This window comes from Vulpes lagopus, chromosome 18 (genome assembly GCF_018345385.1).
Source record: "Vulpes lagopus strain Blue_001 chromosome 18, ASM1834538v1, whole genome shotgun sequence".
NCBI classification, from domain to species: domain Eukaryota; kingdom Metazoa; phylum Chordata; class Mammalia; order Carnivora; family Canidae; genus Vulpes; species Vulpes lagopus.
The window spans coordinates 34,350,923-34,376,159 of NC_054841.1; the positions used below are offsets into that span (position 1 = coordinate 34,350,923).

Here is a 25,237-nt window from a genome sequence, read left to right on the forward strand (position 1 = left end):
GTTTTTCTCAAAGATTATGACATTCTCTCCACTTTGTTGATGCCTTAATATAATAAGGTCATGATAAATATTTGGTGACAGATTAAATGAATCAAATGATAAAGTAGCCTTGAAAATAAACATGTGCCCCAAACAAAGCAAATGAGTAAGCTAATAGAAATTAAAGTATATCCAGAGTTTGTATGTGTTTGTACGAACTGTTTCTGTGCCAAGGTCCTGTCTATCTAAGAGAATTCCGAAGCTGTTTCTGCTTTGGAGATCAGTGGATGCTTTAGCCATCACTGCAAAATAGGTGATTCAGTGTCATGTTGTTGACCTAGCACTGGTTCCCCAATGATAATATTAATATGCAAACGAGCAGGCCAAAGTCACATGAGGACTTAATTAAACATCAGATTCCAATTGGCCAGTTATTCTCAACTTCAGCATGCATCAGAATCATTTAGAAGGCCTCTTAAAACACAGATTTTTGGTCCTTGCTCCAAATTTCCAATTCATCAAGACTCTTGTAGGGCTGGTGCTTCTGATGCTTTGGGTCCCATGACCACACTTTGAGGATCTCTGCCTGATTCCTAAATGTAAGGCTTGAGGATTTATTTTTAACAAGCTCTGCCTTGCTTTGATGGGCTGCCTTGTTTGTGAATCACTGAAATAAGAATGGTAGGGCTGGGGTCAGGTTCAGTGTAAGGGATTGCCTGATAGGCCAGAGGAAGTCAAAGTAAATCTTAGTGAGAAATAGTGGCTTTGAGACCTTGCTACAACCACAGCCATCTGACTTTTCTCCAGTACCTCATCCCTAGTACTCCAGAAAATAACAACAATAATAAAAATTAAAATAACACCCATGTATTGAGCATTCACGATAGGGGCTATAGCCCGTGCTAAGCTATTTACAGAAATTGTCTGAGTTAATCCTTACAAAAACCGCCACTGGAGTTTAGTATTATTGTCAGTTTATTATGCAAATAAAAAACAGAGCAATTCAGTGACTTTCTTTAGCATATTCATGGTATATACAACCATCAGCACAGTTTTAAAACATTTTTATCACCTCAAAAAAAAAAAACCCTCATTCATTCATCATTAAACAAATACTTATTAGATACCTACTCAGTAAATATTTTCAAATAGAAGAGGATAAAAATGACAACAATCCCAGCCTCTATGGAGGTTACATTCTAGATGAGGGGTCAGACCATGAACAAAATGAATTGGTAAGGGGCACTTGGGTGGCTCAGTCGGTTAAGCGTCTGCCTTTGGCTCAAGTTGTGATCTCAGAGTCCTGGGATGGAGCTCTGAGTCCAGCTCCCTGCTCAGTGGGGAGTCTGCTTCTCTCTCTCCCTTTGCCCCTGTCCCCCCTCATTTAGTGCTCTCTCTCTCTCTCTCTCTCTCTCATATAAATTAATAAAAGCTTTAAAAAATAGGTTGGTAAAATATATAGTATGTCAGGTGGTCCTGAGGGTTTAGGAGGAAAATCAATGAGAAGTGGGGAAATAGGAATTAGGGATGGAAGAAGGAAGTTTGAGGAGTATGCTTTGAAATTTTAAATCAAGTAACTGTAAGGACTCAGTGCAGAGGCAGCATCCGACTTAGGAATGAAGGACTGATCCCTACAAGCACATGGGGCAGGAATTTGCCCAGCAGAAGGATTAGCAAATGCAAAGACTCTAGGTTAGGGATAAGCCTGTCTGTTGGGGGACCAGCAGGGTGGTTCCATCTTAGGACGTTAGAGATGAGACTTTTGGGGCTGGGGCAGATCTCTTACGGTTGTAGGCCTCTTATGGCCTCTGTGTTTCATTCAGAGGGAAGTTGATGCCTCTGAAAGGTTTTGAGTGGAATGACATGACCTAAAGTAACATTTACAAGGATCCTTTTGTGTACATGGTGAAGAGTAGGGCCCCGGGAGAAGGCCATCCCAAGGCACAGTTCCGTTGAATGGTGGCCCATGGCATTAGAAGTCCGGTGGTTCCCTGGAAGATGACTGCAGTTGACAAACAGGGTCAAATATCACTTTGAGGACTAGGCAATCCAGCTGCAATCTGGAGTTTTTCCCCAGAATTCTAGCCCCTAGCAAGATTCCATTCCCCAAGGAGAGACAAGGCTGAATAAGAGGGAAATCCAACAGCCATGAGAGAGTCCTAAAAGAAGAATTCAACGCATGGATGAAAACAGAAGCCCAAACATACCAAAAGGGCCTTTCCAGGAGCAGGGGACGGTACACATGGGTGCAGAAATCATAGGGAGGAGCTACAGAAGCTCAGCATCACAGAAGAAACACCTGAGCGTGAGGCATCACATCACATTCCACCAGAGGAGGCCACACAGGGCTGCTCAACAGATTTTCTCCCAGGGAAGCTTGGTTTAGGAACTAGGGAAGACCCAGATGAGCTTATAGGTGGAAAAAGCCACCTGAAGGGACAAGCAGGAGAAGTAGTAGAATTCCTACGGGAGGTGGCAATCCCACAGCACGTGCTCCTACACCCTTCTCCCTAGGAAGGAACAAGTGTGTTCATAGTAAAAGCTTTGAAGAGTTTTCAGAAAAACGTACATACATGTTCAAGCCAGTCTGGCCCTTTCAGGGCAAATATACTCAAAATACTCCTCGTTTCACCTTTGTGACTATGGATTTGGGTTTCAGATAAAGCCCTAATGCCATTGAACACAATTGTATTCTTTTGTTAAGAAAGTTAAGGCCCAAACACCTAGGATTTAAAACCACACAAAGTTTATTTTATTGCCATTTGGAGGCATCCACAATTTATACCAGTGTCTTTGGCTGGCATGTATCAGAACTTTCTATCACTCCATTTGTAACAACCAGAAATTGTTCTGCCAGGAAATCTTTTGACTGAGAGTACCCAGAAGTGTCAGTTCTATCTTTGGTTGTGGATCCTAGTTAGGAACAGGCCTCTCAGGCTAAATTAGACAAGTGGAAGTGTAATTAAAAAGCAAGTAGGCCCCAGGTAAAAAGGAGTATTTGGGTGATGAGGAAAATTAAACAAGATATTTCATCTCCCAAAATTGCTTTGGGAATTAAATACAGATGTGTTTAGGTTAAGGTTTATACATTTCAAGTGCTGGCACCCACAGTTCAAGGATTAAGAAAGAAAGTATTACATCAATAAACTCCCTGCCAAACCTTCATTAAAAAAAATATTTGCAGGAAGCCTGGCTGGCTCAGTAGGAAGCCTGGCTGGTAGAGCATGTGACTCTTGAACTTGGGGTTGTAAGTTCAAGCCCCACGTTGGATGTAGAGATTACTTGAAAATAATATCTTTTAAAAAATTAAAATTTGCAAAACACTGGAGATGAAGATGTGGTCACCACACACACTCAGGGAATATGTATCTCAAAGTTATAAAAGCATATGATAAATGAAATAATAAAATTATCAGCAAACTGATGTGAAAACCCAGATGTGGGAGCAACTTATATAACTATATAAATTGATAAACATCAACAGAATATTTTTGAGGTAATTGTTCATAGGAGCTAGAGAATGCACACCAAGCTCTATAGACTCTATTGCTTCAAAGAAATGTTTATACCTGTCCAAAGAAGAATCTCTGTCTTTAAAACTCTGTATCCAAATAGCTCTGCAGCCTGGTTACTCAAGTGTGGGTCCCAAATCACTTGGGACCTGTTAGACATGCAGTCTCCTGCCCTACTCCAGACCTGGTGGGTCACAGTTTACATTTTAATAGGAGTCCCAGGTGACTTGTTACACGTTCAGGTTAAAGAAGCACAGTTTCAGAGCCATCAGTCCTTATCTTTGCTCAAAAGGCCTTTTGGAATACCACTAAAGTTCTTTTTAGTTGAAATGAAAAATGCAGCATGAGCTCCATTATTCACAGCTGCTCATCAAGCTGAAGGGATACCTATTGGTGTCAAAGGCACAGGGCCTGTGGAAATCACTCCTGTCATTTCCTGCCTGTACTGGCAACAGGAGAAAACACTTTCAGGTAGAGGTGAATGAAAAGAAAGATGCAAATTCCTCAACTCCAATCATGGTCTTGTACTCCCTGAAATCTCTCCATAGACATTGTGGGGATCTGTGAACCCCAGTTGGGGACCCCTGTTCCAAAGATAGGTTGGGATGTCTGCTCTAAATTAATCTGTTTTTCAGCAGCAGCCTTAGGGTGACCCTGAGTTTGGTTATACCATTAGGGTTAGGTTTTCGTTTTAGAAGTGACGTGGTGTGAGGGTGCCTGGGTAGCTCAGTTGGTTGAGGTTGAGCATCTGACGCTTGGCTTCAGTTCAGGTCATGATTTCCGGTCCTGAGATCAAGCTTGAGTCAGCTCTGCACTCAGTTGGGAGTCTGCTTGAGCACCTACACTCTCTCAAATAATTAATTGTTTAATTAATTTAAAAATAATAAAAATAAAAGTGACTTTGGTAAGTGATAGAAAGTATTAGGGGGTCCCTCTGGGGGCTCTTGATGATGTCAGTAATGAGAGGCTGCTGCTGAAAAACAGATTAATTTAGAGCAGACATTCCAACCCTATCTTTGGAACAGGGGTCCCCAACTGGGGTTCACAGATCCCCACAATGTCTATGGAGAGATTTCAGGGAGTACAAGACCATGATTGGAGTTGAGGAATTTACATCTTTCTTTTCGTTCACCTCTACCTGAAAGTAAGTATTTTCTCCTGTTGCCAGTACAGGCATCACATTCAAAACCCATAGCTTGGGATCCCTGGGTGGCTCAGTGGTTTAGCACCACACCTAGGGTGTGATCCTGGTGTCCTGGGACCGAGTCCCACATCAGGCTTCCTGCATGGAGCTTGCTTCTCCCTCTGCCTGTGTCTCTGCCTCTCTCTCTGTGTCTCTCATGAATAAATAAATAAAATCTTAAAAAAAAAAAAACCCATAGCTTAGTGAGAGGCAATTCCCTGGTGATGTTGCCGGGGTCACTTCTCAGTTGCAACAGCGCCTTTCCCGATGTTCTGTCTTCTCTCCTTTTCTTCTTTTTCATTGCTCAAGAAAAGATCTCCTCATTTTCTTTCATAGTCACCACAGTCTTTATCTTCTGCAGAGACTTGTTTTGCTTTGCTTTGCTTTACTCCCTATGTTTTCTCCTCTTTCTCATGTTTAAAGTCTCACACATGTGCCAATCCCATTCATTTCTCCCTTCCTTCACATCAGCCTTAATGGCTGCTATTGTTCTTTACATCCTCCCATTTATCTCACTAAGAATCATTTCTGGGCCCAAGCCCTGAGTTCCTCAGGTCCATGCCAGTCCCGGGGATTGAAAGATGTTTCGTAGTGACAGCTCTGGGTGAATACTGACCAGCTACTGATGGATGTCATATCAGGATGTGAGTAGTGATGAGTTGAGGCTCTAGAAGCAAGTGTCATTTCTGGCCACTGCTCTTCAAGTGAGTAGCTGTGTGCCCACTCTGAACTTTCATTTTCTCATCTGTCCAATGGATGTAAGAATAATCCTTACTTCATTGAAGTGTAAGGAGGAATAATGAGATAATGTTCACAAATCCTTGCTTTTAATGAAGACTTTGTAAAAAATTATACATGAATTGACTAGGAAATCTTGACTTCAGATATAAATGTGTATTGCAGTTTTTAACATCTTGCTTCAACTTGATGGAGCTCATTGCCTTCCTTTTGATGATTTCAGGACACCATTTGCTGTTGCAGCCTGTAAATAAGACAACCTTGAATTTTCTCCCTTCTATGGTCAACCAGCTGAAGTATATGGGCCAGGAGTAATTACAGTGTCAGGAAGTAACTCTACTGAGTTGTGGTAGTGTTCTCTGTCTTCCTCCAATATTCTGACCTTAACATGAGATTATTTTTCTTGATAAATAAATGACTTAACTTTCCTAAAAATTTTACATTCTCCACCAAATAAGAAATGACAAATAAATCAAAGAATTTAGTAGTGAAATAAAGAATGAAAGAATTGTCAAAATGTGTTCTTATTTGTTACCACTGGATAACCCTAATAGAATGGATGTTGTTCTTTTCATATATATATATACATATAGATAGATAGAAGTTAACTTTATCTTACATTCCATTGCTTTAATTATGAGCAGAAATTCCCTGTGTATATTAGTTATTTGTATTCCTTTTATTATTTTTTTTGGCAGGAAGTAGGATTTATTGGTGGGCATGAATAACAAAAGGGCAGTGCCAAGACTCTCATGAATGCAGGGCCCATCATTTGTCCAGAGGACCATGATTAGGGATGTATTACACCCCATAGCCATCTAGAATGAACTGCTTTCCAGCCACCATGTGCTCAATTTATTTGCATTAAACTTATTCAAGCCCTACTTCTTGGGAATATGGCTCTTTTGGTGGTCAGGGAACTTGAACTTGGCCCTGAGCAGAGCCTTAATCACATGTTCCTTGTTCTGCACCTCAGTGTAGAGGGACATGATGACTTGGCCAATGTGAACCCTGGCCACTGTGCTCTGGGGCTTTCCAAAGGCACCTTGAATATCTGTCTGGAGTCTAGATTGGACATAGTACTGTCAGAAATGAATGTCCACTAGAAAGGACTGTTTCCAAGGCCCCTCAAGGCAACCAATACAAACAACAGGCTGCATATACTAACCACAGAGGCTACTGTTTGCAACCATTACACACCAGGCCCCCAGGGCGGAAGGGTATAGTCAGCTTAATTGGCTGTGGATTATAGTCTTTTTTTCTTTTTATGGACTTCCCATTCATATCCATCACCTGCTTTTCTGTTGGATTATATCCTTTCCTTCTGACGCATAGAGTTTATGTGGTATCTTTTCATTTATTATTTTGGGAGGTTGGGCAAGTTAGAGAGTATGAAACACACTTATATAATCATTTATTAATCAGAAGTTCTTGAAGGCCTCCTGTGGTCCTCATACTGGTGGGGGAATTCCCTGTGGACCAAGCCTAAATGTAGTCCCTGCCCTCAGGGGCTTACAGTGGTTAAGAGGACAGATTTTGAAATCAGACAGATCTATTAATAGTATGCCCATCTTTATCAGGTAGCTTTGTTGCATAATAAACACCTCAAAACTTATTGCCTTAATACAACAATTTGTTTACCTCTTGATTCTATGTGTAGCAATTTGAGCTTGACTCAACTGGATGGTTCCTCCCGTCTTGGCTGGGTTTATTCACGTGTCTCTGGTTCAGCTGTCCATCACCTAGTGGCTCTGATTCTGGAGTTTGGCTGGCTGTTGGCTGGCTCAGATGACTGATCCACATCTCTCATCATCCAGCAGGCTACTCTGACCTTGTTCATGTGAAAATTGAAAAGGATTCCACTTGAGAGCAAGAGGAAATGGACAGGTGTTTTGAGAGATCTTCTAGAATTCTTCCTTCTTCTTTGGTCAAAGCAAGTCATAAGATTTGTCCAGATTCAAGGGATAGGGAAATAGATCCTATCTCTTAGGGGACCTGCAAGTCACATTACAGAAAGCATGAATGCAGAGAATGGTGGAGAATTAGGGCAATAATCTACACACAGCCCTCATATTTTGGATGTGAGATGCAATAAAATCATCCATGGAAACTTAACATGGTGCCCAAAAGATAGTCATCATTCTTTACCAAAGAACTATTTGCATAGGATTTAAGCTAAGGAGACATAACTTCCATTTTTATTTGTATAACATTAGCTAAATAATTTTACCTCTTTGAGTGTCTTTATCCTCATTTTTAAAATGAAAAGTTTGTACAAGAATGGTTGTAAAGTCTCCCTCTGACAGTAATGCTAATTTCCTTTAATTATAGAATCAGAGATGACCCAATTCTTGGGCCTATTAAATAATGAGGAATTTAAGTTTAAAGCAATAAATTTTGGTTTTTCTTTTGTGTGTGTACACAATATATCTTAATGTACTTTTATGTGTTAATTGGTAACTATTTAGGTAATATTAAGAAAAAAAAGTCAGGAAATAGAACCATCCCCAAAGGCAAAGAAAATAATAGTTTTGACTTGTTGTCAACTTAAAGAAGCTTAGGGAACAGAAGGGATTCTGCTGGAAGGAAAATCCCAGAATAGAACCCACAAGTCTGATCATTTCTTTTGTGCCCTCTGGAATTGCAGGACTCATTGCATTCTATTTGCCAAGTCAGGGATGCTGAAATGATATATTTTGCATTAAGAAAAAAAAGTAGCTGACATGCTGTGGTATTTATCTTCACAGGCAGCTCTTTTGAGTCTGGATTCCAAAAGGACTGTTGAAATATTAAGCCCATGATTTATTGCCCTATTTTAGTAACAAACCACAGGACAAATCACATATCTTTTAATCAGATCTCTTTTGCTAATTATTTGAAAACCTCTAGTTTTGTACATTATTGCTACTTTCCCACATCTGAGTGGTAACTAATATTTATTTTATTTATTCTAAACTAAATAGTCTTGACATCTTTTAAAATTACAAAGCCTTACCCTAAAATTGTAGTGGTTTGGTTGTGGTTTTTTCCATTGACTTAATCAGATATAATAGTCTCAATTAATTTGATGAAATTCAAACATTTTCTCATTGGTAAAACCCAAGTATCATTAGCATACCTTAAGTAGAGGTCCCTTTATAAAATTCTCGATTTTTTCAAAAGTTTGAATGTATTTCCATTTTACAGCCTCATAAAAGAACACCAGAAATATCATTCAAGGGAGTATGGTACATTGATCTATTTATATTTCCCAGAAAGCTAAAAAGCTGACATTTACCTCAGTGTAACTTAAAAGTGAAAAATAATTCTAAATGTTACATATTTAATGAACATTGACCAGGAATTGTGGTGAGATTTTTTTTTCTTTCCTTTTTTTTTTTTTTGTGTGTGTGTGTGCATGTTTTTTTTTGCCAAGCAAAGAATTCCAAGGATCTTTTAACATTTAGACTCAAATAAGTTGCTATAAATTCTATGTAGTTATGCAAATATTAAGAAATAATTTCATAGGTATGAGAGAACATCTCAGACAATGATTGTTGCCCTTTTAGTCCAAGATTTTTGTCCTCTTGAAAAGAAAAGAGAACAAATGAAGAATATCAGCTCCCTGTGAACTGAACCTGTCAGCTCATGGTTGGACCATCAATACTAGCACAAAAATCCAGCGCATCATAGGTACTCAGTAAATAAATACTGGTTGACTGACTGAATGAATGTTTCTCAATTTGAATGGCAGGATACACTCTAGTGTGAGTGTCCACCTTGCATTTTAAATTGTCAGTAATGTCTTTAGTCCACAAATCATTACTTGGTTTAGAAGCATCATAAATTAACTCTTTGTAGAATAAAAAACAACAAATTATAGTGAAAATTCAGTGGATGTTTTGATGAGCAGAAAAGAAGGTAGTATCTTTTCTAGATATATTACTGGAAGGGGAAGGAAAATGGGTTGTGCCTAAAGTCTGAACATCCTATACTTGACTTTTGCTTATTTTCCAAAATTGTCCTTCTTAAGAAGAGACCTAAGCATGCCAATTTCTGTCCACATGTTTTTTTGTTTTTTAGTTTGTTTTGTTTTTTAATCCCTTTTGAGTTAGAGTTAAGGAATTATTGTCTTCCATGGAAACCATTCTCTCACCCTCAAATAACTAACTCAAGTGAATTTCAGCACGGAGTTGAAAACAAGCATGAAATTATGTTCCCCCAGGGCTTTTCTTTTTCACTCCTTAAAAGGTTTGGAACATTTAACTAGGGGAGTTGTCAAGAGTGGTAAATAAATAAGCCCAATAACTGAAATGTGCCTATTCCTTTGGGCCAGAGAAAAGAACCATACTAAAAGTTAAAATTAAATGTTTACTGCAATTCAGTTTAACCATGTACTCTCTTGTTCCCCCCACCTCAGGAATTCTAAACTAATCTTTTCTTAAACTTCAGTGAGTTTTGTGACTAGTGCATGATTGAGTAGTTCTTTGAGTAGAGTCTATCTTCTAATAAATACACCAAAAGTGAGTGCATCTTTAGGTTAGCTAAAAAACACTTCAATTATTGTGTGAAAAATCCCTCTTCTGGGTCCTGATTTCACACCTCATGCAATAGAAATTCTGGACCCAAATATGCAGTTTCTTTTATCTTATTTGGAGTTTTCTATTTCAAGATTTTGCCACAATTCTTTTAGTTGCAAGTGACAAGAGTCCATGTTGAACTAACTTATACACTAGAAACAGGCATAGAGTAGATCACATAAGGAAAGAATGACCATAACACCAGGGAAGGGAAGGCATGGAGAAATGGATGCTGGCAATCACTGGCAGCCCTTTCTATGCCTGGCATCTCCCTATATGTCTCCCCTTTTCCTTCTGTTCCTTTCTCTCTTTCTGTCCTTCTCCCTCTCTTTCTCCTTTCTTCTCTCTCTTTTTCTCTTTCTCTCTCTCTGTCTCCCTCTCTCTCTTTCTTTCCAATGTGTACTAGCACTATTCTTTTCTAACAGATACAGGTTTCCCTTTGTCAGAAAATATAGGCCAGCCTTATCTAAGTTATTTCTTTCTCTAGTAGCAGGTTGGAAAAATCTTGAGGAAAGCCTTGTAAACATCATGTTATTGGCCAAATTTGCATCCTTAGACCAATCACCTGTGGCTAAGGTCAGGTGATGACTGTCCAATTTAGATAAATGCCTCCCCTGGGACCAGTTTCCTTGGCCAAGGGATGGGGATAAAGAATACAGTAGCTCCTATGGGAACCACATTTGGCACAGAGCCAGTTCTCAGAAAGCAGAGGTTCTTCCTGGAGATGTAGTGTTAAGTAGAGAAAACCATAGCCAGGCCCAAATCTCTCTTTAGTTGTAGGAAGGGGATAATTATACATATTGATGCATATGTGTATATATATGTGTGTGTATATATATATATATATATGCCAGTTTTGTGGGTGTCTGACAATAGTAGTATATTATTAACAAAGACACGTAATATTAATCATTTTACCTCCTGGACCCTAAGGAGAGGAAGTGTAAAAGAAAACAGTAAATGTTGAAAGGACAGAATTATAGTAAGAGTAATGGTCTTTTGGGAATAGCTGGAAAAGCAGAATGCTACAGGGAGGGGTCTGTAGTGTGGAAGAGTGGGAGACGCCAAGGGAAACTGAGCACAATGGAAAGACATTCACATATTTGCCATATTAAACACAGGGATGCTGTCCTTTTTAAAACACATATTCTCTGTGATTCTAAGGAAACCTTGTTTTCATTAGTTGCATGCAAAACCATGTTTTAAAAGATATACTTGGATTTCATAATAAGGCATTTGTTTCTTATGAAACAAAACTTAGCTTGTGGGGTGCCTGGGTGGCTCAGTTGGTTAAGCATCTGCCTTTGGTTCAGGTCAGGATCCCGGAGTCCTGGGACCCAGCCTGGTATTAGGCTCCCTGCTCAGCGGGGAGCCTGTTCCTCTCCCTGCTCATGCTCTCTCTCTCTCTTTCTCTCTCACTTTCTTTCTCACAAATAAATAAAATCTTTAAAAAACAAAAATTTAAAGAACGCCAAACTTAGCTTGTTAAGTACGAAAAGTATATAGTCCTGAAAGTATTTCCAGTAGGACAGCCCATGGCTTAAACATGATGTTTCATTATTGTCACTAAGGTCAGGATCCATGTGGCTTTAAAACTTTAAAGATTGAGGATCCCTGGGTGGCGCAGCGGTTTAGCGCCTGCCTTTGGCCCAGGGCGTGATCCTGGAGACCCGGGATCGAATCCCACGTTGGGCTCCCGGTGCATGGAGCCTGCTTCTCCCTCTGTCTCTGCCCCCCCCTCTCTCTCTCTCTCTGATGACTATCATAAATAAATAAAAATTAAAAAAATTTTAAAAAAGTAAAACTTTAAAGATTTCATTCACATCAATTTCTGAGTACTTATTTTGTGTAGAGTCTGGGTTTCCAAAAAAATAATTATTAAGAAAAGGAGATTGCAGTGGTGGTATTCTTTTAGGGAGCCATAATAAAGTATGTACACATAAAGGTAAATATCTATAATATCTTTTACAAGAGCCAGTTAAAGGGCCAGGCTTAGAGTTATCTGGGCAGTCAAAGGAGAGAATTACCAAAGGCTGGTTTAGAAAGGAAAAGGGCATGGACAAGGAGGGACCCAGTTCCCACTCCCTTGTCAGAAACAGTTAAAGTAGCCCAGTGTAATGGAACTTTCTGTAATCATGGGAATGTTCTATATTATACTGTCTTCCATTCAAATAGAAATATCATCAAGGTGGAAAAAAATAACATAAGACAAAGCAAGTGTGGACAGTTCAGAGAGCAAAATACTGCCTAGATTATTGGGTATGATGAATGCTAGCCAGGAAAGGAAATTTGGAGCTGGAGCATAACAACATAGTGGGGATAGAAGGCCAGTTAGGGCTTTAGTACATACAAGAAGAAAAAATATGTGGGATGGAGTGGAAGAACTAAGGAGAGACTTAGGGCAGGAAGAGAATTCTACATCTAGACCAGAGTTAGCAAAAATGTGCATCAGAATCCTGTTAACACAAAGCCATGAGATACATGGTAACAGGAGCAATTCACAAATCTCTATGACTCACTTGATGTGGAAAGTACACAAGAAGGAAATCAAATATAATGTCCACTTTTGAACTAAATGGTAATAATTAGTGGGAAAATACAATGACTTATCTTCTGTGCAAGACAAATCCTAAACTTGCTTGTAGAAATGTTGAGATGCTGGTGAGCCATTCTCAGGTAGAGTTAGTCAGAAGTAGTGCATGATGCTGAAATGAATTGAAGCCCCTAAAAGAGTTGAAGTGACTGTGGTATTTGCTGGAGATATACCATAAATTCAGGAAAGAGAGCTTTGTGTGAGAGTGTTGGCAACTGGCACAATGTCAGGAAGATAGGATAAAGTCATGATCCCCAGCTGTGTGCAAAGTCACCCTGAGGCACCATGTTGAACTCACAGAGGCATAATAAGATATTTTACATTTTTTAAGGAAACAGCAACATCTGTTGGACACTGTGCAGACTACTACTATTAAGTTTGGACCTAACTATTTCATGAATAAATAAAGCTGTCTTTTTATTTCTTTTAGCTTAAGAGTACCATGAAAAAAGATCCTAAGGACAATGTGAACTAAGAAACTTTATGAATCTCTGGAATAATAAAAGTTAAGTCTGAGAAATGGCCAATAAGTCTAGGAACAAAAAAGTCTTTGTAGTCTTAATGCAAAATCAGGGGAATTCCAGTGGTTGAAGTGGAAGTGACATGATGGAGCTAAAGAATATCAGGCTGGGGCATCCAAGCTTTGGAAGCTGCAATTGGTCTTCTTCCATTGTAGGGTTAGAAATGAAAGAAAGGCCCAAGATGGAACAAAAGTTTAGGATTATGGGAGGGTAAGGAAAACAGAGATGGGTTTTTATGCAAAAGGAATGTGACCATGAGGCACCTGGGTGGCTCAGCGGTTGAGCATCTGCCTTTGGCTCAGGGTGTGATCCCAGGGTCCTGGGATGGAGTCGTATATCAGGCTTCCCACAGAGAGCCTGCTTCTCCCTCTGCTTATGTTTCTGTCCCTCTCTGGGCATCTCTCATGAGCAAATAAATAAAATCTTTTTTTTTTTTTTTTAAAAAGGGAATGTGTCCAGGGCAGAAAAAAAGTTTGAGAGAAGAAAATGAAATGGTAGATCAAGTCCTGCCACAGGTAGGAAAAGATATGATAGAAAACAAGGGCAAGAACTTTCCTCTTGGCCAGAAGGGTAAGGAAACCAACTTAGGGACCTACAAAGTGGTCTAATAGGACTTGTGTGTATGTTTTTCCTTTCAGCTTTCACGACCACCCCAGGAGGGAAATGTTATCCTTGTGTCAGAGGTGAAGATGCTGAGTTTGAGGTAGTGAAGAGAATGTAGATAAAATGTCAAAGATCTTTTGAGACAGAAAAGAGGGACTCTGAGGGAATGTCTTAGTCCATTTGGGCTGCTATAACAAATTCTCATAGATTAAGTGTTTTAAATAACAGACATTTATGTCTCACAGTTCTGAAGGCTGGAAGTCCAAAATTAAGGTGCTCTGCTGTCTGGTGAAAGCCCACTTCCAGATTCATAGATGGCTATCTTCTCATTATGTCTTCACATGGCTGAAGGGGCAGTCGTGCTCTGTGGGATATCTTTTATAAGGGCATGAATGAGGGCTTAAACTTTGTGACCTAATCACCGCCTCACAAAGCTCCACCTCCTAATACCATTACAGTAGGGGTTAGGATATCAATATATGGATTCTGGGGGGACATAAACATTTGGCCCATAACAGAGAGCTTCTTTTAAATTTTCTCCATCTTTCTCAGTGATCTAGACAGTGCCTCTCAAACTGTAGCATGATACAAATCTCCTGAGAATCTTGTTAAAAATGCAAATTTTGATTTAGTTGATCTGGGGTAAGGCCCGAGAATTTGATTTCTGTTGTGTTCCCAGGCAATGCAAGTGCTGCTGGTCCAAGATAGTTATGCTCCATTTTTAGTAACAAGATCTAGAAAGCCAAGTCATTGGCTCAGAGTTTGTAGAAGAGCACTAGGTATTTAGAGTATTTGATAAATATTTGTTGGATTGTGGCTAAATTGAATAGTTTACATAAAGGTGTTTGTTCTGGGATCAAAAGAGGTGGGAACTCTTCCAGAGTAAAGAGCAAATGTAGACGGTCTAAAGGAGAGACAGTGAGGAAGGCCAGGGGATGCAGCAGGTAGGGAACTTCTGTGAGACTTTGAGGAAGTGTAGTGCTTCCAATTGTATAGGGGGTGACAACAAATCAAAATAAATATAAGAATTGGATGGGGAGAAGGGTTGTGGGATCTCAAACTCAGGGGTTTCCATGACTGGATGGCGAGGTAGCTGAGGATGAGGACAGCTGAGGAAGGAAAGCAAGAAATGTGAGCAGATGGTGGCATGATCAAGAAAATAAGGGAATATTCTGGAGTCAGGTGAATGACACAGATGACAAAGTGGAAACAAGTATGAAGGCCGTTGAATTAAAAAACATTGCTAGAAGATTTAGCAGTGGCCTGTAAAATGGGGACAGGCCCACAGAGACTCCTGGTGAAGTATCCAAATCACCAGAGATTTTGAATACTGATTTTCAGGCCCACCCCCTAGACATTTAGAGTCCATAGGCCTAGGAACAGGCCCTACAATCCACATTTTTAGGAAGTTGCCCAGGAGTGAATCTCATGTTGCAGCAAAAGTTGGAGGATAACCCTCTTAACTCCTTGGGGGTAGTGAGAGAGAAGAAAGATCTTGTGGGGAAAGAAAGGTGCTGGGTGCATGCCCTAAACTAGAATAGAGATTGCAGGAATATCAAGGAAATTCCCAGAGGTTTTGCACATTGGGATTTTATGTCTAGACAGCTTGATAAATGGCACTATGAAGCTGTAATATTTCATGATTTCTATAATTGTGATGGTCATGATCAAGCAATGTCTTTTGAATGATCAAATAGGTTTTTTGCTGGCCCACATCCCAGTTAATATTTGTTCATATTTAATTCACTTCACAGATGAATGCATCAAATTTCACACTAACGTTAGGCTAATGTGCCATCTTTATTATAATTCTCTAAGAAAATATCTCCCTTAACTTTTTATTCTCTTACGTAAGAAGGGTTTTTCTGTGTTTTTTTTTTTTAAGAAAAAAAAATTCTAAAATCAAAATGAAAAGAGCATGGGGAAGTGGTAAAGGCTACAAGCCACAGAACCTAATTTGTTGGGTTTGTACTCAGCTCTGCCACTTACCTGTGAGTGTGAGCCCAGAACTTAAGCCACAGGTGTCAGTGTCTTCATGTGTAAAATGAAGATAAAAACACAACCTCAAAAAAAAAAAAAAAAAAGCACAACCTCATAGTGCAGCTCTTATAAGTGGATGAATTGAATATACTTAAAAATCTTCAAACTGTGCCAGCCATATGTAAATGATCAAAGCAAATTTGCTGGGACTGAGTAGATTGCCTTATCCCTATTGCAGCAATCACTTATATGAAACTGTGTCAACGTACCCTGCTGTATCTGAGAATCTCTATCACTGGCGAACGTCAGTGGTAGGATTTCAGAGGAAGCCCACACTGTCTACTTGGGGCTCCAGTCAGACAGGTGGAGTCCAGTTGCCACCACTGCCTGAGTAATGGCAAAAGGTTCTCTAGGTTCTTCATGTGAAAAAGAGAAAGAGATGCGATTGGAGGAGAAAATGACCCTTGGGTAATTGATAAACATTTATTGAGCATCTACTGAATATGAGGAATGATGCAGAGGGCCTAGGATATGCAAACACAAACACAGTCTCTGATCTCAGGAAGCTTGGTTTAATAAGAAAATAGATGCAAGACAGTAAAATAATTGCTTTCATGGCATGTGTTAAAATCCAATGGTACCATACCATAGAAGAGAATTTCTGATGGTCTTTGGAAGGGACCCACATAGGGACACAAACATCACTTTCTAAGATGAGCAACTCATGGCCCTTGAAGCAATTAAACAATGAATTAAGTGGAAATCAAGAATTACAATTCACAGTTGATTATAATTTACATTCATGTTATTTTGAGCTTCACTGTATCTTCAAGAGACAAAGGCATTTGAAAATCCCATTTTATAACTGAGAAAATGTAGCACTCTTGACCAAAATCATATTTTTGAGGTCTTAGATAGAGTGGGGACTGGAACCTGAGCCCACTCTGTTCGTTCTCTTCACATTGAGCCAATCTGCAGTAACCAGGACAATAATCTAAGGAATTCTGTTTAATTAAAAAAGACGTAGGGTTGCCTGGGTGGGTCAGTGGTTTGGCTCAGGTCATGATCCCCAGGTCCTGGGATCATGTCTTGCCTCAGACTCCCTGCAGGGAATCTGCTTCTCCCTCTGCTTATGTCTCTGCCTCTCTCTCTGGGTCTCCCATGAATAAATAAGTAAAATCTTTTAAAAAATTTAAAAAGAGATATGAGGATTACTTTCATATTACAACCTAGATAATGGTTTTTAAATCACGTCCCCATTGCCTGTTAGATGCGCAATTTTAACTATTGTTAAACATCAATCAGAGATTTTCTAACTCCACACACTGCTGTCTGGGGGATCCAGGGAGCAGGTGCTTTGTTTATGATCGTGTAAAACAGCAAACACATTTTCTTTCCCCAGCTTATTCAAAAATTGACGGATGTTGCTGAAGAATGTCAGAACAATCAGTTGAAGAAGCTCAAAGAAATCTGTGAGAAGTAAGCCTGCGTTCTCTTTACATTGGGCTTGTGTCTATACATGTATTGCACACAAACTGCCATTTCATTTGCCTTCTTTTTTTTTCTTCTACTTCCATTTTGACTTCAGAGAGAAGAAGGAATTAAAGAAGAAAATGGATAAAAAAAGGCAGGAGAAGATAACAGAAGCTAAATCGAAAGACAAAAGTCAAATGGAAGAGTAAGGAGAAAGAATCCCTTCTCCCCTAAATTTCACCTGGGGACTATTTTATTCTGTTTAGAATAAGAGCTTCTTAACCACATAAAGATCCATCTGTAAAATTTGTCCTCTAATTAACCTTTCAAAATATCCCTTTTGTAAAGTTTTTGTTGTTGTTGTTGTTTTAAACATGGGAAAGGATGAAGGCACACCTAGGGATCTTTCAGATAAAGACTGAGTAAAGAGTTTCCTTTAGGAAAAAATCAAATCCTCAGTTCCCATACTGTGAGGCAACTTTCCCAGCATTTAGTGAAGACAGAGTTTGCTTGCCCTTGGGCGGAACTGACTTTTGTCCAGAGCTAGCAGACTGTACCTTTCTTGCAGTAGCAATGAGAATGTTGAAAGTTCTGTAAAGTTTCATCTGGAAGTCTGAAGTGCACCTATTTGTTGATGCTGGATGAGTTCATATAATGATCTAGCTGTCATTTGCTCTTAGGGAAAAGACAGAGATGATCCGGTCATATATCCAGGAGGTGGTGCAGTACATCAAGAGGGTATGTCAGTTAATCTCTCTCTGCTTTGCAAACCATGTATCGATGTTTGGCAAACACAATGTGAGCCTCTGAAGGGAAATGCCATGCCTTGCTGTATCTGCTTATCACCAGTACCCAGAAGAGCTGCTTTACAGAGCAGGCCTTTTGTAATCAATGTTTTTGCAAGTTTAATTGTAAATTTACATATAAATATAAGGCTCATCAAAAATAGATTTCAAGAATCATTTCCAAAGTCAGGAGCCCAGAAACATAAGGTTACTAGGAGATCCCCCCAAAAGAACCTGTCATTGTCATCAATGATAAGGAAGATGGCAACCTTCAAAGGCACTTCTTCATATTAGTTTTATTTTGTTTTGTTTTTGAAATTGACATTACAGAAATTTTCAAACATTAACAAAAATCTAAGAATAGCATAATCTATAGATCACCCACCTCCACTCCAACACCCAGGACTGACTCCAACAGTCTCCTACACTTGTAAGGGCAGTTCTTGATCAGGATATGAAAGAAACCAATGTATGCCATAGATCTGAAAAGCTTTCAATTTTTCTGAAAACATTCACTTGAATGTTTAGATGAAAATGACTTTCTTTGTAACTTTCTTATAGTTAGAAGAGGCACAAAGTAAACGGCAAGAAAAACTTGTAGAGAAACACAAGGAGATACGTCAGCAGATCCTGGATGAAAAGCCCAAGGTAAACTGAATCAAATAATACACAATAACTTCATTTTCTTTCCATTCAATTAGAATAAGACCTCTGTAGGTCATGTACCTTACACACAGTGCCAGATCCATTCTTACATGTAAAACTCCTGTATCTTCCTCAACTATGGTAAAAATCTTACTAGCACTATTCAGTACACATTTATCATCAACTGGTGAGATTTACAAATTACAGATCCTCGGAACCCAGCTCTTGACATTTTGATTATAGTTAGTCTGAGGGATGTTTCAGGTATCTTTGAAGTACCTTCCCTCTCTCCCTGCTAGAATAGGGATAATTAGAAGAATTAGCCAAGCCTCTTCAGATCTGATAAAATATTGTAATGGCAGACGCTGTCCAGCAGAGGATGTCCTGTACCAATATCACCCAGGTTTTTAGCCAACAAAATGATCTCATAAACCAAAACAAACAAAACAAAACAAAACAAGAAACAAATCTTATTTTCCCCAATAGTAATAGTTTATTGTGACTCCTCTTTAAAATGACCTTATCCTTATTGTTTGGTCAAAATCAATTGTTCGTGAATACTATCTTTAAACAAACTAATCATCTATAAATCAAAGACTATTAGGTTGGCAAACAGCATCTTAATTTTAGATTATTCCATACATTTTGATTCATCAGTGACTATTTGTCTGCGAAAAATGAGTTTTTCAGTTTTATTATTATTCTATGTGAGGCTTAAAAGCTCTACTCTAAAAGGTATTGCTATTCCATACAAGTACTCTTTGAACCTGCAAAGGTCAAAATTGTTATTTTCATTTCCTTGTATAGTCCATTCATCAATTTACTTCTTATAGAATTTTTTGTGGCTAACTCTAAATATATTTTTGTAGTTATTTCCACTCTTGTCCTTTTTTATTTATTAGGCAGGAAATACATTTAATATTTTTGACTCCTAAAGCTTTTAGGCCTGACAACATAGATGAAGCAGCAATGAAAATCTGAGAATTAATAATTACTTAAATATGCTGCTAATTTTTATGCTCTTCATGAAAACCTGCAATTTAAATATTCTTAGCCATCATCTTGGGTTGATTATGCATTAGCGATAGGTTTTAAGATTATTTCAGAAATTGCTATACTTTCCATTTAGGATTGATCTTTCAAAATGTGTGGAGCAAAAGATTCAGGTCCAACTGGAATTTAAGAAACACATTTAAAAAAAAAGAAACACATTAATACCTTAATAATCAGCCCCAAATTATATAGTCAAATATATACATTTTCAATCCATGCTGTTTGAATTCACATGTCATTACTTTGTACATTGACATAATATACCTTGGTTAGGATTGATATCTTATTAGCTAGCTTTGGGGTTGTGTGTTTTTTTTTTTAACCTCTCTTATGAGATATTGTTGTTCTCAAGAGTTTTATTTTGCTTTGTTTTTGGTCTAAAAATGCCGACTACTTGTCTCATAGATATAATGCAATCACAAATGTGTCCCAATTATGTAACTCAATATAAAAAACCCTACAAAGATTCTGTTACTGAGCTAGGTTGTCATAACTAAAATCAGTTATGGTAGATGTTAAGCACCTTTAAATTTCTTCACTGCATATAACTACACATTAGAAGAATAACTGCTGGACAACTGATCAGTCAGGGTGCATTCTGCAGCAGTTTGGCAGAAAACCCAATTATAACTGGCTTACACAATAATAAACTTAGTAAGTCAAATTACTGGAAGTTCAGCCATGTTGCAGTTTTAGGATTGGTTAATCTAATAGCTCAGCAACCTCATCGAGAATCCAAGTATTTTCAGAATTTCCACCATGCCATCTCACTTTGTTGCCTTTCGTGCCTGTACTATAAACCCACAGTCACAAGATGGCTGCCATAGCACCATGCATCACATTACATAAAATCATTCAAAGGCAAAAAAGGTAATGACTTCATTTTATAACCCTTTATTTATAGGATTAAGGAAAAATCCTTCCTGAATCTTCTCAATACCATTTTCCTCATTGGCTAGGATTGTGCCATATACCCATTCCTAAACCAGTCACTGGCAGGAGAGTGTCATTTGCATGATTGACTTAGTGCAATTCAGGCTCATTCAAAAGAGTGGAGGGAGTCTAGCTTCTCCTCATCTTCATGTCAATAGGCACCTTATCAAAGAAATAGAAATAGCAATTAGGTAGGTAATTAACAGTGTGTGCCACTACCATATTTATAGCAATTTCCCATTTCTTCTTTCTTTTGGCCTCTTAGCAAGAGATCTGAAGTATTTCTATGAATTTTTAGTAATTTTTTTGCCTTCATTTTTGTTTTGTTTTGTTTGCAAAACGCTGAGGCTGTCTGCACATGATCAGTTTAGTCCAAAAATAGCTAATAATCAAAATCAAATGGTATTATGGACTGAATTGTGTCCTCCCAAAATTCACATGTTGAAGCCCTAATCCCCAAAGTGATGATATATGGAGAAGGGGCATTTGAGAGGTATTATGTTTATTTATTTTTATATTTTTATTTTCGTTGATGTATAATTAATATCCAATGTTATATTAGTTTCAGGTGTACAATATAGTGATTTAATAATTTACACTTACTTAGTGCTCATCATGGTAAATGTACTCTCTTAATCCCCTTCACATATTTCTTCAACCCTCCACCCACCTCCCTTCTGGCAACTCTCAGTTTGTTCTCTGTATTTAAATTCTGATTTTTTGTCTCCTTTTTATTTGTTTTGTTTCTTAAATTCTACATATGAGTGAAATCATATAGTAATAGTTTTTCTCTGTCTTATTTCACTTATCATAATACCCCCTAACTTCATCCATATTGTTGCAAATGGCAAGCTCTCATTCTTTTTTATGGCTGAATAATGATCTATTGTATAAATATACTTTTTTTTTTTTTTTTACTTTTTTATCCGTTCATCTATGGATAGACACTTGGGTTGCTTCCATATCTTGGCTATTTTAAGTAATGCTGCAGTAAACATAAGGGTGCATGTATTTTTTCAAGTTAGTGTTTTTGTTTACTTTGGATGTAAAAGTAGTGGATGTACTTGAGCCTCCATACTATTTTCCATAGTGGCTGTACCAATTTGCATTCCCACCAACAGTGCGTAAAGGTTCCTTTTTCTCCACAACCTCATCAGCAATTATTTCTATTGCCTTTATTTTTTTTACTGTAAATAGAAACTACAGTGATATCTCTCTGCTTTTCATCCATGTTGCCCTTATGATCACCTTGTCTCTGGATTTAAAGATTGCCTTTGGAGATTTTTGGCTTCATGTTAAACTAAGGCATTTATTAAGAGGTGTTCTTCAGGGCTTAAAAATTTTGTGGTTTGGAACCATGACTTTAGTAATAACATAAGAAATTATGACTGTTAATATTGTAGGACACAGTGGCTAATCAAAGGAAATGTCTGTGATAAGAAGGGGCAATAATAAACAGTGAAGTGAAAAGGCTCAAGTGCAGGTTATGTGGAGAAAGAACAAAGCACAGAATAGCAAATATAGGCAAGTGAAAGTCCAGGCCAGCATAGCATTCATCCATGCTCCTGTGATTGTTGGATGTGGACCAGAAATAGGATAGCATTGGCTTTGAAATAATCCCTCTTCATATCCAGTATCAGAATGGCCTTTGAAGCTCGACATAGATTGAGGGAAATTAACAGAAGCACATGAGGAAATGCTCCGCATCACTGGCCATCAGGGAAATACAAATCGAAACCACAATGAGATACCACCTCACACCAGTGAGAATGGTGAAAATTAACAAGACAGGAAACAACAAATGTTGTAGAGGATGCGGAGAAAAGGGAACCCTTTTACACGGTTGGTGGGAATGTGAACTGGTGCAGCCACTCTGGAAAACTGTGTGGAGGTTCCTCAAAGAGTTAAAACTAGATCTGCCCTATGACCCAGCAATTGCACTGCTGGGGATTTACCCCAAAGATACAGATGCAATGAAATGCCGGGAAACTTGCACCCCGATGTTTCTAGCAGCAATGTCCACAATAGCCAAACTGTGGAAGGAGCCTCGGTTTCCATCGAAAGATGAATGGATAAAGAAGATGTGGTCTATGTATACAATGGAATATTACTCAGCCATTAGAAATGACAAATACCCACCATTTGCTTCGACGTGGATGGAACTGGAGGGTATTATGCTGAGTGAAAGAAGTCAATCGGAGAAGGACAAACATTATATGGTCCCATTCATTTGGGGAATATAAATAATAGTGAAAGGGAATAAAGGGGAAAGGAGAAAAAATGAGTGGGAAATATCAGAAAGGGAGACAGAATATGAAAGACTCCTAACTCTGGGAAATGAACTAGGGGTGGTGGAAGGGGAGGTGGGTGGGGGGTGGGGGTGAATGGGTGATGGGCACTGAGGGGGTCACTTGACGGGATGAGCACTGGGTGTTATTCTATATGTTGGCAAATTGAACACCAATAAAAAATAAATTTATATAAAAAAAGAAAGAACAATAACTCAAGGGAATGAAACCGACCAGTAGTATTTATAAAAGAAGTTTAACTGAGTCAGTTCCATTCAGTTAGAAAGGTGAGAAGTTAGAATGATTTTATGACATCTAGAAATTTATGTGCTGTTCTATCATTGAATGTTGGACAAGAAATTGAGTTGACTCTATAGTAGGTAATATTAAAGGTAATTTCAACCTTTCTATGAAGAGGAAATCATGACAAACTGTCAGAGTTAACTGAGGGGACTACCGTTCCTTTTTCAAGTATTTTAAGATGCAGTAAGTAGTTTTCTACCTAGAAACCAATAATGGCTAATCTTTTGCGTACAGCAAAAATACACACTACATGGCATCATATTTCTTCCATTTGTCAGTTTCTTTCACCATATTGTCCAATATAATCACTTAGTTTCTCTTCATCCACTTTTTCTAACTAGTATAATAATGTGCTTAATGTTTGTAACCTCCTCCAAAACAGGGAGGAAGCTATTTTTACATTCGTAAATTCTCCTGGCATTACTATTTTGGGCTGTTCAGAACCACAATTATAAGCTGCGTAATTTCCAAGCCTTTGATAACCAAACAACTCCTTTAAAATTGAACAAGTATTTTTTTTTAACAAAAGAAATTTGAAAAGCCAATTGCTGAAAGAAAACAGTTCTTCAATGGCAAGGAGTTCTGGTGGATGTAGAGCAAGCTACAAATGAAGATTAATCCAAAGTGTAACCTATGTAACCCATGTAACTCAAAGGGCTTTTTAGTCAACCATGGGCTTATGATCTGTAAGTATCCATTCAAGTTCCTAAAATTGTTACCATCCTCCAATAGAACAGTCAGAGGACAATTTGCTTCTATCAAAACCATTTCATTTCCACACTAGGATCAAGAACTTCCATCCTACTGGCACATATTTGGTAGGAAACCAAATTTGGCCAGTAACAGTGTGAAAGTTTATTTGAGAATGTCCAACATTGTGACATGCACCAAGTGTTTTTCTTATATAGAGTATATTTTCCCACTAAAAAAGAGATCAATGAGTCTATTCCTTTTGTATGTAATTTTTGAGCGCATTGAGGAAAATGGAAGTAGGTGATTCCTAGACACAACTAGTACAATAGATAAATATTTTGGCCTTCATTTTAATGTAAAGTTACACTGTGCAGTCTTATACATAAAGCCTTCTGAAATTCTTAAGTTACAAACACCAGTAGACATCTTTGAAAGCGAATACTCAGTTCCTTTTCAGTAAAGTTCTAAATTCTGAAGAAATGTTCAGTTCATGTATCCTAGCAGTGAAATATTTTATTCAGTTCCTGAGTGTATACTATTTTTAGCTTTGTTCAAGGTGTGTGTTTTTATGAAGTCTATAGCTGCAGAGTTCTTAAGATGGATGCAATAAACCCCACCAATTATATCAATGACATAATTGGTTTCCTTGGGGTTTCCATTTGGGTTTGCCAAAGCCAATAGGAAAAGGGTATATGTGTATGAAGGGTGATAGAAGCAACTCCCAACCCAACTTCCAGTGGAGAGAAATGATACCGTCTGTGGTTACATTCAACTCTAAACTGATTCATTATAAAAAGGACATTCTGCCTTTCTCCTGAACACTTCAAAAAGATTTATTTTAATATGCTGAAGCATTGTTAATTAGGAGTTGCCCCAAATATGCTACAAATATTCCACTGTATATTGATCACTTTGCAGCTACTGGCTCTGACTACAAGAAGAATCATCTTTGAGGGGACTTTTTAATGAACCATCTCCATAACCTCATAAAACAGTCAATAAATGTGAAATTTACTTTTTCTCTGACACTTAATTTGTCTTTGATGCTTCTTAGAACACAGGTTTTCTGTTTTAAATTGAGCTCATCAATAAGAGAGAATTCCAGGAAGCTTTAGGGCATTTTAATTTATAGCAAAAGAACATTTCATCATGTGGTCTACTGGCTCTTTTTTTTTTCCATCTATCAGGGGAATATAGACTGATATTCCTCATTTCCTCTGACATCTTTAGAATGAACAGGATGAGGAACTCATCCTTCTGGGTGAAGTCTTGTCAGACCTACACTGGGCCCTGAGACAGAACTCTCAATGTAGTGATTTCAGTCCTGCCTTCACAGTGTGAAGGAGAGAGAGAGATTAGGGGATTTAAAGTAAAAGCTTATTCCTTGCCTGATCCT

The 25,237-nt window shown here is 38.3% G+C and overlaps 1 protein-coding gene and 1 non-coding gene across 3 annotated transcripts in view; one reads left to right on the forward strand and one right to left on the reverse strand.

Moving 5' to 3' along the window:
• PLCB1 (phospholipase C beta 1) overlaps positions 1–25,237 on the forward strand; it is a 679,067-nt gene that overhangs the window by 574,256 nt on the left and 79,574 nt on the right. For both annotated transcript variants that reach the window (XM_041732275.1, XM_041732276.1), the window contains exons 28-31: positions 17,071–17,147; positions 17,257–17,346; positions 17,822–17,879; positions 18,488–18,574. In XM_041732275.1, the coding sequence (XP_041588209.1) occupies positions 17,071–17,147; positions 17,257–17,346; positions 17,822–17,879; positions 18,488–18,574 (312 nt within the window). The remainder of the gene's footprint in view (positions 1–17,070; positions 17,148–17,256; positions 17,347–17,821; positions 17,880–18,487; positions 18,575–25,237) is intronic.
• Positions 6,523–6,657, reverse strand: LOC121478485. Its single transcript, XR_005984492.1, has one exon. It is a non-coding gene; the product is annotated as a small nucleolar RNA SNORA70 (small nucleolar RNA).